The sequence below is a fragment of the Diadema antillarum genome, unplaced genomic scaffold (assembly GCF_040938485.1).
Source record: "Diadema antillarum isolate AM-2024a unplaced genomic scaffold, OU_Dant_1.0 scf00000030, whole genome shotgun sequence".
In the NCBI taxonomy this organism is placed as follows: Eukaryota; Metazoa; Echinodermata; class Echinoidea; order Diadematoida; family Diadematidae; genus Diadema; species Diadema antillarum.
The window spans coordinates 1806307-1821000 of record NW_027270919.1 but is presented as its reverse complement, the minus strand read 5'-3'; the positions used below and the strand labels follow the sequence as shown (position 1 = coordinate 1821000).

Below are 14694 nucleotides of genomic sequence, written 5' to 3'. Positions count from 1 at the left end.
CCATTATCCACATTGAAAATGTCGCCGTCATTTAGAATGAACATGACAGGGTCTATACTATTAAAAGTTACATCCTGTAGCCGAAAATTTGTTTTGGCATAAGTAAGAGAATGCCACTTTGTTTCCAAGCAAGTACAATTATGAAGTTGGTCACGACGGATGCACTGTTCACTTTTGACAAACACTCTTTGAGTGACCATGCCGGGGTTATTGTACTTAGAGACAACATTGAATATCACTGCCGAGTCAACACTTCCTCGTGTTTAGTCATCTGAGTGATATGGTTCTAATTCATGGTAGTTTCCTCCAGTGGAATTTGAGATATCCACTTGGATACAAAAAAAAAAAAAACATTAATTAAACAATTAGCGCCACTCCTCCATCCATCATGCAGATGAATGTATGGTCCCAGTGACATGCAAGATGGACAGACATTGTAGATTCCCCTCGCCGAATAACAACATTATAAAAAGAAAGCTCAGATAGAAAAGAAAAGAAGAGATACTTGTCTGTGATTACTCTCAGGCCATTATTCCCAGTGGTGACTTCTCTGTCACTTAGTGATAAAGCAGGTGAATTCCGCTTGCTTTTCATTAATGAATTTCTTCACATACTTTCTAGATGAAAAGTTATTTTCTAAGCCTTTGAAAATCAAATATGGGATAAAAAAGATAAAACTTTCTTTTTGGGGGAAAAATGGTTTTGTGATTTCCACATCGCCGAAGCTTATAAAGCTCTCCTGTAAGTCTAAAAATGTAAGTTCTCCAAACAGTCCAAAGTACTTTATTTATTTTGTTGTAAGCATGTACTGCATAACAAGGGAAAGCAGTGCAAGTCATCTTAATTATGACTGAAGCCACAGGAGCTGTGTCTTCAGCAGATATTGACTGTAATTTAATGCAATTCCTTTGAATTAATGTAGACTGTACATCTGCTATTTTGTTAAAGGAAGTCAGCAATGTTTAGGAGTGGAGCATAGGACTGATAAATTTCTATCATTCTGTTTATATGATTTGCAGGTTCAAGAATGCAAGGACAACATACATGACGTGGTGAGACTGAATTTACTGTCATCTGTCTGTGACCTTGCTTGGTTATTATGCTCTCTGGTCCTGCATTTGATGTACAGTATATCAAATGAGTTGATCAAATTGACAAAATGCAACTTGATGTATTTTAGCAAGCATAAACTATATGATAAGTTTAACAAGACTTTAAAATTGTCTCCAATATGACCTTTGTGAGCTAAAAGTAGCAAATTCTTCTTTTTTTTTGACAATTCATTGGGCAAATCAAATATGTGAAGAGAGAAATAACATTTGTTACCTGCTGCCTGTGTAACCCCAGTTATTCAGACATTGGTAGGATCATTAAATGTTTACATTTATTCTGTCCCCGTCAATTGCATTCTATCTACATTGTGATGGATGAGAAATAGTTGTAACTGGAATAACTGAATGCTAAATGTAATGAATGGAATACTCTTCCTCATGTGTGTGCCAGTCTCATCCAGATGATGGAATACACGCTGTACCTCAAGATACTGTAAAAACCCAAAATTTTTGCGCATGTGAAATTGTTGAAAATTTCATGAGGAACCAAGATTTTCAAAATTAAAATGCACATGGAAGTTCTTGTCTACACTACTGGCATTGAATGCCTTTGGTATTTCACACACACACACACACACACACACACACACACACACACACACACAAATGATAATAAATAGATAAAAATCATGCTGTGAAAAGGCTATACAGATTCCAGTTTTACAGGAGGATAGGCAACATACAGTTGTACTGCTGATCAGTCAAGAATGTGTACTGTATCTTACATTGTAGAAGAACCAATTTTTCAAGAAATTTATATCAACAATTCTACACCTCATTAAAAAAACGATATGCACATCTTTGTCCAACATTAGTCAGAAAGAATATTTTGTTTGTTACAAATGAACCTGTCTTGATCTCTCTTTGAATGATAGAGCAGTGTTGTTGTTTTTTTTTTATAAGCCCTCTGAGAAACCCCAACAAAAACAAAATTATTATTTCTTTGAACCTCATAAATTTGAAATAACATGTATCATTTAGGTATCTTTATTTTAGCTCTAATGATATTTCCTTTTCTTATCTTGTTCGCTTCTTGTTCTCTTTTATTTTGTTTTAATTCTCCTTCTTTTCCCTCCATGTTAAAGTCTGAGGCACTGGTTAAAGACACATTTCCAAAGAAGATTGCTGAGTTCAACAAACTACTAACGGTAAGATATATTGGGGTTTCTTTTTCTCTCTGTTAGGAGTAAATTTAAGATATTGTTAGTGCCTGAGAATCTTCCCTTCTTTTTGATTCCTTTTGGGCAGAATTATGACCAAATAACTCAACTTATTGAGGAACTAAAGGAGTATATCAGCAAATCTTTTTAAATGAATCAGTAAAACATTTAGAAAGTTTAAAGGTACTGTTTACGCCGAAAATTTCGCAAGGCTTTTATTTTTGCGAGTTTCGCGAGTGAGCTGCTATTCGTGAAATTAAAGACACACGAAAATATTGACTCTAATCCCGATATGAATGTGACGCACATGTATACATTTTCCCGTTCAGTACAGGACTCCATGATCGCGAATTTAACCACTCGCAAAATTGTCAGGAAGTCTTAGATTCGCAAAGATTTAGACTCGCTAAATATATGGCTTATACAGTAGTTTGATTGGCAGTTTACCATTAAACCTATAATCATATGTATAGCTCAATTTCCTGTCATTACTACAAATCCAGAGTGAGACTATTGTTACCTCTTTCTTACTTACTGGGGAAAATGTTTTTTTCTTTCCACACTGAGTATAATCAAATTAACTAGCTCTACCAAAGCATTGGTAAGAAATTTCTTCTTTTTATGTGCATCATTTGAAAGTTTGTGTTGATGCTGAAACAATTTATCGTTGTCATTGATTAAAAATTCATAGTATTTACTATGTTTCCCCCAAAAAATGTATGCATCATGATCCTGTAAACTTTGTATCATGACCAAATTATCTTTATGTTAATGTGTTTGAATTTGTCAGTTTCCTGCATAAATGTTATACTATGGAATTATTGACAGCGCAAAAATTAATTTAAAAAAAAAATGTAATTCTGTGGTTTTGTTTATTCAGGATGAAATGTTTCAGTTACAACGCATGGCAGCGGTTCACAGTAGCATCAACATTCCAGTACCTTCACCAGTCATTGTCAATAGCGCTGACAGTGTAAATGATGCGCTCAATGCACAGGTAATAAACATTCCTATTTTTGCCATTTCATTATGATTTCTGTTCTCTTTGCTACTACACCAAGATAAGTATACAAGAAGGAAAACATTAAGATATGAAAAAGAAGCATTTGGTTGTTCTGTACATGCATCAATTCTTGGCCAAAGAACATGTTCAGCAACTATCAACAAACAGTGAAACATCCTTTTCTTTTCACATTTGCACTTCCACCCCAGAAAAATAAAACACACAAACTGAGCTGAAAACAGGTGTCTCATTTGAAATTTCAGCACTTAAGTAAAAAAAAAATATCATGTATCTGCAAAAATAAAATTGTCCCACAGCTTTGTGTTGAGATAGTTGTTGATGTTATGCTTATCAGACACATACATGTAGTAATGAGCACAGTGGAAATTACTCTTCATTAGTTGAAGTTGAACTGGTAGTGTAATCATATTCTGCTGTTCACTGAAGGGATATCTACAAAATTGTACCTTCAGGTTTTACCTGTGTGTGTGTGCAAATGTTGTAATTTGCTTCTTGTACCTTAATGTACAGTCAACCTTGCTTAAGTCGACCTCGCTTAAGTCAAATAATCGCCTAAGTGGAAGGTCTTTTCAAGTCTTCTTCTCTTTATATTCTATGGATTTTAATCCCTGATAAGTCAAATTTTCTTTAAGTCGAAGCTATTTCTTAAGTTCAAATAGATTCAACTTAGACAAGATTGACTGTATATTCTTTATTTATAAGGTAAATTAATATGATAGGATACCAAAGAATTTTTGTTGATCTGAAAGTTTCCCATTTTACCATTCCCTCTGTCTGCTTCTTGCATACAATGCAACTCATCATTGTCTTATTTCATTCTATTTTGTGTGGGTTTTTTTTCTCACTCAATTGAACAGGATTGAACCATGGAAACAAATCAAATTATTCAGTATTGTATATGTGTTACAAATTACCTTTCAAAGTGCCTAATATTTTTCATTTGTTTTTGCTTCCTTTGATATTTTTGCAGACAAAGAAGAGGAAGTTGGAAGAGGAGAATGCAGTACAAGGTAAACAGTGTTTGAATTATGTATCGTGTGTTGGTTTTTTTTTTCCCCTATGATGCCATGACTTAAGTATAGTTTGATGTGAAAAAGTGATGTGTAGTGACATTTTGAGACATCAATAGTAAATGGCAAAAGCTTTTTTTTTTATCCATTCCTGCAGTATCGTATGGAAAATATTTGGAACTGTTACATTTTTGACAGACTCGCATAGATGTGTTTGTTTTGAACTTACAAATTGTGCTTGTCTCGAACAGTTTTCTCTGTTTTATTTTCAAAGGCAGTTTGGATGAAAGATTCATAATTATTTTAAAAGAGGAATTATATGGGACGGAGTACAAATTATATGTTTGTTCGTTTTTTATTTCTGTTCTGGTTATTGCAGAGATGAAGTTTATGAGTGAGATTGTGGTATTTCAACGTTCAAGCATGCCGATAAAGCAGCTGTATATACATGATATCCAAAGTAAGACCAAATTATTCCAAAATTTTCAATGCAAAACATGACATTGCTAATTCTGAAGGTGTTGAAATATCTTAACCCGTTGAAGACTACTCCAGAGTATACTTGGGCAGGTGTCTATGGGAAATGCATGTTGTAGCAAAATCAACGTGTCCTCAATGGGCAAAGCCAAGGGTCTTTGTGGTGCGTCTCTCCGTCAATTCTTGTATGGGTTTGCCATCACATTCTAGTGGAGCCCCAAAGAGGACTATGAACCACACCAACAATGTCACCCTGCTTTCACACAAGAGCATCTCCAAGACCATATAGTCCTTATGTTGGTGGCCTTTGCAATATTTCACTGGCAGGTTGCAAGGTGTTCGCCATCCCGTCGGGGTCAGTCCCGTGCAACAAGCACATATCAGATCTGGTGGAGATTCTCAAACCCAAGATATGCGAGCTCATCGAGCACTGCAACTGCCTCAAGATGTGGATCCAGCTGCTCATCCCCCGCATCGAGGATGGCAACAACTTTGGCGTCTCAGTTCAGGTGACCTTTGAACCCCTTTGCTGCCTTTGAATGAGATGTTTCCCACACCCTTGCAGTCTCTGTGCCCCCCTCCCTACCCCCCCCCCCATGTCTTATCCCCATCCCTCGACCCACCACCACCACTACCACTACTACTGCCAATACCACTACCACAACCACTTCCACTACCACTACCATTACCACTACCACTACCACTGAAACTACCACTACCACTACTACCATTACCACTTCCACTTCCACTACCACTAAAAATATAACTACAACTACGACAGTAACAACAACAAACAAAAGTAGAGTATTTGAAAAAATAAAGAGATGTAGGGGATTATTCCTCTGTTTCAGCTGTTACAGATTTTAGATATTATATGTATCCTCTTGCAAGAATTTACTTGATATGTGATGAGTCAGGTTTGCTGTTTTCTTTTTTTTGGGGGGGGGGGGGGCAGTGGGTGATATCCTCTCTCAAATCATGTCAACTATGTATGAGGTAGAAATGCAGTTTTTGCACAACTAAATAGTGGCTTTCATGCTTCAAGTATGAGAATAATGGAAATCTTGTTTGACCAAAATTATCTCATTCACCCCGATTGAATCAAAGCTCAAGAGACATCAGTAGCACTGACAGAGATTCCAGCTGTTACTTTTTCATAGTATTTTGTACTGTTTTTTGGCCAAAATGTGGCAGGCTGCATAAAAAGTACTATTTTTCTAAAATTGTATAACCACACATGATGTCTATTTGCAGGAAAGGTAAAAATGCTGTTTTCCACCAAAAATTGGAATACCGCAATATAGTTTGCAAGGTTGTTGGTTTTTTTTTGCATTAAAAAAGCAACAAAATCAACACCTGCCTTGTGTCATCAATCCTTGTAAATATGAAAAGATGAAATCAAACTGAAATTCCATGTTACCAGGTCATATGCATCCCCAAATCACACAAAACAGCCTGAAGAACTCCACAATTTTTCTCTGTTTCTCCTGGATATGGATACTACCCTCCACTGTGGTTTTAGACCAGATCATCTTTTATCTGAGATAAAAGATGAAAAATTGATCATCAATTCTTTTTGTGTTTTGTCAATGACAAACAGGAGGATACTCTTGGCGAGTTGAGACAAGTTGAGAGTGAGGCGGCAGCTTACCTGGACCAAATCTCACGCTACTACATCACCAGAGGCAAGCTGGTCAGCAAGGTGGCCAAGTATCCCCACGTGGTGAGTTAAGGGGCAAAGACTTTGGCCGGAATTCACAAATTTGGTGCAATCTTTGTCCATGGATTAAACCATGGACAGAGACCATAGTTTTGTATGGGGCGTTAAGTGTCGCATGGCCTCTTTCGTTATGAAATCAGTGATTTTGTCGATGAAATAACCATTTCGTAACGAAATAGGCCATGCGACACTTGGCGTCCCATACAAAACTACAATCTTGTCCATGGTTTAAACCATGGACAAGATTATGCTACCTTCATGAACTCGGGCCATAGAGGTAGACTGAGGATGGAGGGCTGGGACTCACCCACCTTGGTTTTAATCACTTCCTCAGCTCTTGGGTCACGGACAAAAGTGTTATTCTATAACCTATAGTGACAGCTTGTATACATGTCATCACATTCAAATGGCTTAATGTGATGGCTTGTATCGAGCATTATGAGCTCACACATTGATTTAAGAAATAAATGTCGAAGTTCACACATTAAAAATATAAACAGAGAAGAACTGGGCAAACTTAGATATTGCATGGATCCCCTAGTCCAAAAAAGGGAATTACTGTGTGTGTGTGTGTGTTTTAACCGAGACAAGATGAGGACAAGTCACAAGTATACTTGGGCAGGTGTCTATGGCTGTTGTAGCAAAATCAGTCTGTCTTCAATAGGTTAAAGAAAAGAAGAGAGAGAAAAATGGGGCCCTATAGAATTAGAAATAGAATTACTCTGCCTCAAATTAAACACCATTGGTCTGTTGTAAAATTCCCTTTTCATACACAGTTTGGTGAAGTTTAGATGGCCTAGTGAAAGACAATCGAATTGTCGTACAAAATTTTGAAAATGTCCTATGTTTGAACTATATTTGAGTAATGATAAAAAAAACATCTTCACTTTGCTTTTAAATTCCAGGATGACTACAGGAGAAGTGTGGATGAAATTGATGAGAAAGAGTTCATCAACCTTCGACTGACTTGCCTGGAACTGAGAAACACATATGTGAGTATCCAAAAGTCTTTAATATAGTATTCTGCTGTATGTCGCCCCTACCACTCCTCCAACCCCGCCACCATGTTCCAGAGAAAACAAAATGTGAAATAAAATAAAACAGGCCAGTAAGTCAAAGCTTTTGAGACTCAAAAAAGGGCTTTGACTTATGGAAATTTGGACCTGTGAATGAAAAATGATATGACAATGTAAGCAACTAGACACAATAATGAGGGGAAGAGAATATTACATGAAAATAGAATAATGTGTTAACTATGTGAATACAGGAAACAATTTAAATTTTCCTGCTTACACAAGCCCTGCTTACTGTTGCCTCATCAGTGGTAAACTTCAATGTTTGCATGCTTAACTCAACCAAGCCACTGGCCTTTTATCAAGGCCCACCCGCTGTATATTAAAGAGAGCCGAGCTGCATGGGGATGCGCGAGGGCCTTTTGAGATCTGCTTTGCATCCTTTTGTTAGCCCTTTGAATTACCTACTTTTGCTCCCCGATTTCGGGAGCAAAAGTTGACCAATCAGAGTGTCTGTCTTGGCTTGCACTCATGCACGCCACAGACCTCCACAGGTGGTCAGTGATGCATGCGAACAGGCATGACAACACCAAGAGGGAAGATGTGGGGAGTGCGCCATGCCATTGGTCGACCGGAACCCATTAATATTATGAATACTCAGTAGAGTTCATGTATTATGAATAATAATATGTGAAGCAGATCTCAAAAGGCCCTTGCGCTGTCGTGCTCACCCGTTACAGCGAGAGGGCCTTGACAAGAGGCTACCAATCCACTGGAATACATCATACAAGTATTTATCCACGTTTATTTCATAAGATGTCTGAATGCTTTCAAGTGAAGTGTCTCTGCTGTCATCAAAAAATTCATTTTGTTCACTCTTCTACCTTACATTCTTTTTCCACCTTTTTTGTTTTGGGGGAAGGACTTGCCACAATGTCAAATATGTAAAGAAATGTCAAAGCATGTCAAAATTTGTATCCCAACCCATTCTGAGCTGGACCATTTGTCTGTTTATTACATTTCTTTTGACTTTTTCGTGTTGCCATGTGGCAAGTGCCCTTGCAATTGGCTAAAATTTACTTTGGTGTATGTTTTTCCTGTGTCTCCAGCTGTCTCTGTATGATGTCATCACAAAGAACAAGGATAAAATCAAGAAGCCAAGAGGGAACAACACTGAATCCATGTACTAGGGGGAAAGTGAACTTTTCAGCACATTCAAAAAACCAGAATTGAAATTTGACATCGTGGGACAAAGCCCCTCACGTCTTTTAACATGCACTCTGCAGCAACGTATCATTTTTTGCCAACTACAAGAGAACAACTACTTTTCAGCCAAGCTAAGTATGCACTTACTGGACAATTTAGATAAGGGTTCTGTAACCATTTCGGAATGACCTCATGACAAGGAGAACTTTTTTATTTTTAATGAAGCAGTCACTATTTTGTGGTTTTTAAGTTAGGACAAAAACTCCCACCCAGTCCAGGAAGTATGTGGATTGGAAAAACTTCACCATAACTGTGAGTTAATGTTAAACCCTGTATGAACTCACGCTGGTCATCATTATATTCCATCACATTCTTTTTATGTAAGTGGTTATACAATTGTAGCATGTATATAATGTCAATTCAGGGTAATAAAGGATGTTTGCTATACAAAGAATGTATGCAGATAATACCAGTATGATATCCATTTGACAATATTGGACCTGTCACACACTTTGTATGAGGATGAGAGCTAGGATGCAAAATCCCAGACAGTGCTTCAGTGTTTTGTATTTGTAGCCATGAAGAATTACTTGAGTCTTCTCTCTGCTTCAAAGAGGCATGTCCTACTGGTTTATTATAACAGTCTATCCTGTGTATCATGAGATATTTCATTAATTGGTAATACATGTACAAGAAGTGGAGCTTCTTTATCTTCTTTATCTTCATTTTGAACTCAAGATTACAAACCTATTTTCAATTGCTGTTATGTTCTTTGAAAAATAACCATTGAGGACTTGACACCAACATTTTATGTTGTTGGCCCATTTGGGCTACTAAAATGATTAGATTTGAAATTTTGTTGCCCCCCCCCCCCTCCCCCCCCCCAAAAAAAATGTATTAGCAACAATAACAATTGATTTTGAATCTTATTTTCCTGATTTCGCCACCAAAGGATAGACTTTTTGGAAATTTGATTGCTCAACATCGAATTTTAATGGCCCCAAGCCATTTTTAATGTTGAGCCCTTCCATTTCTGTATTTTAATGGAATTGATATCCAAGTACTCAATTGAAATTCATGTGACTGAATTTGGGTAGGCAGATGACGAGAAGATATTCACAAATGTGTTGGATGTATAAGGGTCAATTTATAGGTAAAATGAACAGTTTTATGTGAGTGTCAATGTATGCACAATATTTTCCTGAAATTGTCACTATTACTAGCCTATTTTGACCTCCAGAAATTGTTTTCTTTGTCAGTCCTGTACTCCAGTTTGCTGCCACAGGATGAAAGTATTTTTGTAAGGATCGGCAAACTGATAAAGAAATAGTGCAGACAAATAATGGCATAGATTTCAGCTGTGGCAGACCAAATTTCCTCTGTTATCAAAACAACAAAGTCATTTTTGAAAATTGAGATCATCTTTGGAACGTTTTCAAGGAGCACTCAGGTTTTATGATTCATTTCTCGCTTCATTACAATGAATTCTAGATACACTGGATGACTCCTAATAGCTAGACCAGCATTCCCAGCATTTTCACTTCATTTACTGGTTTTCAAAGTGATGAAGAAGCAGTCCATGAATTAACGAAGTTTGTGTCAGTCAACACAGACATGCTCAAAACAAACAAACAAAAAGATACATGTAGCATGCTTTGCTGCATTTACAGCTGTAGCAATCCCAATCTCTTGCACAATGCACAAGCGTGACATTTTGTGACCGACATTTGATTTTCATCTGACAATGATAGAGTGCCCTTAATATGGTTTGTCAATCAGTTGCAGTGAAATATCATGAATTTGAATATGCAGTCGTGAAGGCAGCCATGCTTTTTGTTAAGTCTGTGAGGATCCGTGTCCCTTGTCAATTATGATGTGAAACGGTGGAAAAACAATACACCTGTAGCTTGAACAAATGATGATGGCAAAGGACTAAAAAACATCATGACAGCCACCTGCTTTATGAGCTGCTGATGATAAGTTGTTTGTGCTCTTGCGTGGAATACAATTTCACTATCCGCAGATAAAAAAACACCGACGTTAACGTTTGATTGCACAAGTAATTCGCTTTATAGAATTTCCCTGGCAACAATTTTGGTCAAACAAGCATCTGTAACCCCTCCATATACTGTATGTTTGAGTGTGCATCCCAATTATGGAAATAGATTGGAACCTCCATTATAAGGAGGACCTGAAAACCATGACAATTACCTTTTATATCAGGTGTCCTGCTATATCAAGGTACAAAAACAAAGTTGGGACCCACAAAATTGCTATGTTAGAAAAGGATGTTGTAAACTCTGACATTTTTGTGATGATGAGATTCACTGAATTCCACAGGGCTAGAAAGAGGAATATGTGTAGTTGAATTGTAGCATAGAGCTGATGTACTGAGAGTAGTTGGCACCACTAATAGTGCATATCTTGTCTTCTGAAGACAAAGTGCTCCTTTGGAACAGATCAAGGCATCTCTTGTTTCATGAGGTTTGTTTGCGCTGCTGGTTATCTGTAGTTACCATAGCAACAACTGTAATGCTCATTGCTGATTGGTCTTTGGCTGCTGTTATGATATATGTAATTACACGTATTTCAACAGTAATGAATGCAAACACTAGTATGAAAGAAATCCTAAGATTCACCCACTTCAAAGGGGTTCTTCTTGTGGCCTAATCATCGCTTTTCTCATTACAAATGCAATTGGAAAGATGAAAAAATGTATAACGCAGAATAATTTCATTGAAGTTCCAAAATTATGACATATTTGATGCTTCAAATGAATGTGTTAGCATTATTTTAGGAAAGATTATTGTGTACTTTATCAACATGCAAAGAGGCAGCTGCTGTATACTGCAATGGTACATGTACATTCATGAAAGACCCAAGGAAATTGTACATACTACCTTTTGGAATGGAAACTCTAGAAAAAAAAAAGATGAAATTGACTCTCAGCTTCAGATATCTGCATATCATTTTAGAAAGTTTTGGGAGGAGAATAGATTTAAAGCATGCCCAGGATATTGTGATTTACTACAAAACTGTGGCAGAATCAACAATGTGCACAGTCAGTGGATGAGTATTTACATGTACATGTGGGCGTAAATTCTGGGCTGGTTAAATGACGAGACTGTATGATATCACTTTTTCCTTGTAGGATGCTTGAGTGAATTGCACAATCATGAAGAACAGTGTTTTTGTGTGTTTTTTTTAAGTTGCTTGTTTTTTTCTTTTGAATAAATTGTTCTCCTGGAATATGTATGATTGTACTGTAACATTATGATTTGCGATATTTTACAAGTTGGTTTGTACAGGTGTGTGTCTGAATCCTGGACATGTCTCAACCATGCCAGCACAGGTGGCACTATGGTATAAAAGCTGGCCCTCACTTACCCCGACCAGACGCCGTGCGACACTTGTGTACAGCAACAGGGCTGTGTATAGTTAGCCCTCACTGAAGCAAAGAACTGGTCAAAAGTATGCATGGACTCAAGCCTGTGGGACTTTAAGTTTAAAAATGGATTGTCGTCATTGTGTCTTTATATCAATGAAGTAGAGTAGTAAGTTATAATTAAAAACAGTGATAATACTAGACCCCTTCTCTACAAGCCAGCCATGAGCACAACATCCAATGAGATGAGATTCCTGGTATGCCTGTCAATGCCGTCTTCTTCACTAAAGTGTCTGTGTCAATGCATTAAAATGATCTACAGTATCATAGAAATAATCACATGTACATTTGTGCCCAAGTGATGTAATAAAGCAATTTTTAAAAAATTTGAATGGGACAGTACATTGCAATTTTTTTTTTTTTTTTGGTACAGTGCACTCCCGTTATAGTGAAGACAGTTTTTAACAAAATTCTTCTCAGTTTACAACAAAACAGAATTTTAGGTCCCAAAATTATTGTCTTTATATCTTTCTATACTTTATTGTTATAACAGTTAATAACAAAACAAAATCACAAAATACTGTTTAAACAAAAATTTTGATACAGGGCTTGTATAAAGAAAGAAAACTACTGGTCCTGACAACTTTGTTATTATGGGAGTGCACTGTATACTGTATAGTGTTGTTTTTTAGAACAAATTATGAAGGGAATTTTCTTCCCCCCCCCCCCCCCCCAATTTTAACTCAGTTAGCAGGACTGAGTAATAAAGGAAAGGTAACGTATGAATCTCATGATACACGTAAGGTGATCAGAGGTAGACTTGAAAGTTTCTTGCAGACCATTTGTACAGAGGTCTGGCAGGCCATCCTACTGGCTGCTAACTCTGGAAGGAAACTACATTTTAAGTCATAGATAGAGTACCGTCTTTAAAGGGATGGTATAGTTTTGGTAAAGATGGGGATTCAGGTTTCAACTTTTTGTGAGAAATCAGAAAATAGAAATCACTTACATGGAATGTTAAAGAGCATACAATTATAAGAGGAATGAAATAATTATTTGATGAAAATTGGTTTTGAAATGGCTGAGATATCCAAAAGTATTTAAAAGAAAAATACAGTGGTCCTAATGGAAGGTTGGACCCACCTTTTATTAGGACCCCTTTGTTTTTGGATATCTCAACCATTTCTAAATCGATTTTCATCAAATAAGCTCTTAATTCCTCTGAGAATCATACTCTTTGATATTTCATATAAGTGATTTCTAATTATCTGTGCAAAAAAAAAAAGTAAAAACCTGAATCCTTGTCTCAAACAAAACGATACCATTCATTTTAATTTGAGCCCTCTCCCCTCTTGCATCCAATTACCTTTTATTGACAGAGCACCAAATTGTTGCATGTGTTATATTTTACTGACCTATCCAAGTAGACCAGGGCCCCGTTTCATAAAGCTGTTCGTTAACTTACGAACGACTTACGAGCGACCGGTGATCAGTTCTGATTTGCTATACTTATCAGAATTTCCATAATTCAGCACAGGAACTGATCACCAGTCACTCGTAAGTCCTTCTTAAGTTTATGAACAGCTTCATGAAACACCCCCCTGGCCTCTTTCTCATCTCTACAGCCCCATTCATTCTTTCCTCTGATTCCAGAATTTTACAGAACTACTAGCCAGAGAGGAAAATTTCATTCACAATAGGTACCATCATCATCATACCAGAACAATGATAATAATAATAATTGTTTTGGATATAAACTCTCAAATTTTATTGTCCTAAAATGGAAATTCTTTTTGCCCAATTGATCGTGGGCCGGCAGCCACTGAGCAGCGCCAGATCGATGTTGCTCTAACCTTTTATTTGTTCTCATACATGTACTGCAACATTTTAATTATTACCATCGAGTACAGTGCACTCCCATAATAATGAAGTCCTCGCGACCGGCAGTTTTCTTTCATTATATCAAAAGTTTGTTATAGCCAAACAGTAAAGTACATGAAGATACATGTATATAGGTACCACCATCATAGATGATAATTTTGGATCTGAATTTTTACTTTGTTGTAACAAGAATTTCGTTAAAACCGTGTTCATTATAATGGGAGTACAATATACAGGCAGTCGAAAGTTTCAGTCTTCATAGAAGAAGCATAGAAGGTTTCTGCCATGCATTTGAATTGTATACGTGCTTTGTTCATAAAATATTGCCTTAACCACAAAGTTTGCTGGAGGCTGGCCCTACCTAGCAACAACTAGTGAATTCCCACCAAAAGGAACTTAGTCGGAGGGAGCAGGTGAATGAAATGGTTCAGTACTAAATTGTAGTGAGGAAAAAAAGTCCATGAATTTTGATACAGGTGACCCCCGTTACAATGAAGTCCTTTGTATTGGCAGTTTTCTTTCCGTACATCGAAATTTCATTTCAGCCCAATATGTTATACACTACCAATTATACTAGTGATGGTCGCCTAAGAGCAGCGCCCTCCGAAATAGTTAAGTATATAAAGGTATAAGAAAAGATGAAAATTCTAGGGCCTGAATTTTTACTTCATTGTGATGAGAATTTAGTCATAACTGTGTTTGTTAC

At 36.9% G+C, this 14694-nt stretch overlaps 1 protein-coding gene across 1 annotated transcript; it reads left to right on the top strand.

Annotated features, from left to right (window-relative positions):
• Positions 1-2188: 2188 nt before the first annotated feature.
• Positions 2189-9526, top strand: LOC139740303 (proteasome activator complex subunit 3-like). Its single transcript, XM_071650891.1, has 7 exons — positions 2189-2260; positions 3153-3269; positions 4267-4306; positions 5111-5292; positions 6384-6506; positions 7409-7495; positions 8626-9526. The coding sequence occupies exons 1-7, from the start codon at positions 2189-2191 to the stop codon at positions 8704-8706; spliced, it is 702 nt and encodes a 233-aa protein (XP_071506992.1). The 3' UTR covers positions 8707-9526.
• The last annotated feature ends 5168 nt before the right edge of the window (positions 9527-14694 follow it).

What these genes read in the sequence shown, in the direction of transcription:
- LOC139740303 (XM_071650891.1), top strand. Translation starts at nt 2,189, where the DNA reads ATGTTAAAGTCTGAGGCACTGGTTAAAGACACATTTCCAAAGAAGATT. An exon ending in ACTTTGGCGTCTCAGTTCAG is followed by an intron (nt 5,293 to 6,383) that starts GTGACCTTTGAA and finishes AATGACAAACAG; the next exon opens with GAGGATACTCTTGGCGAGTT. An exon ending in TGGAACTGAGAAACACATAT is followed by an intron (nt 7,496 to 8,625) that starts GTGAGTATCCAA and finishes CTGTGTCTCCAG; the next exon opens with CTGTCTCTGTATGATGTCAT.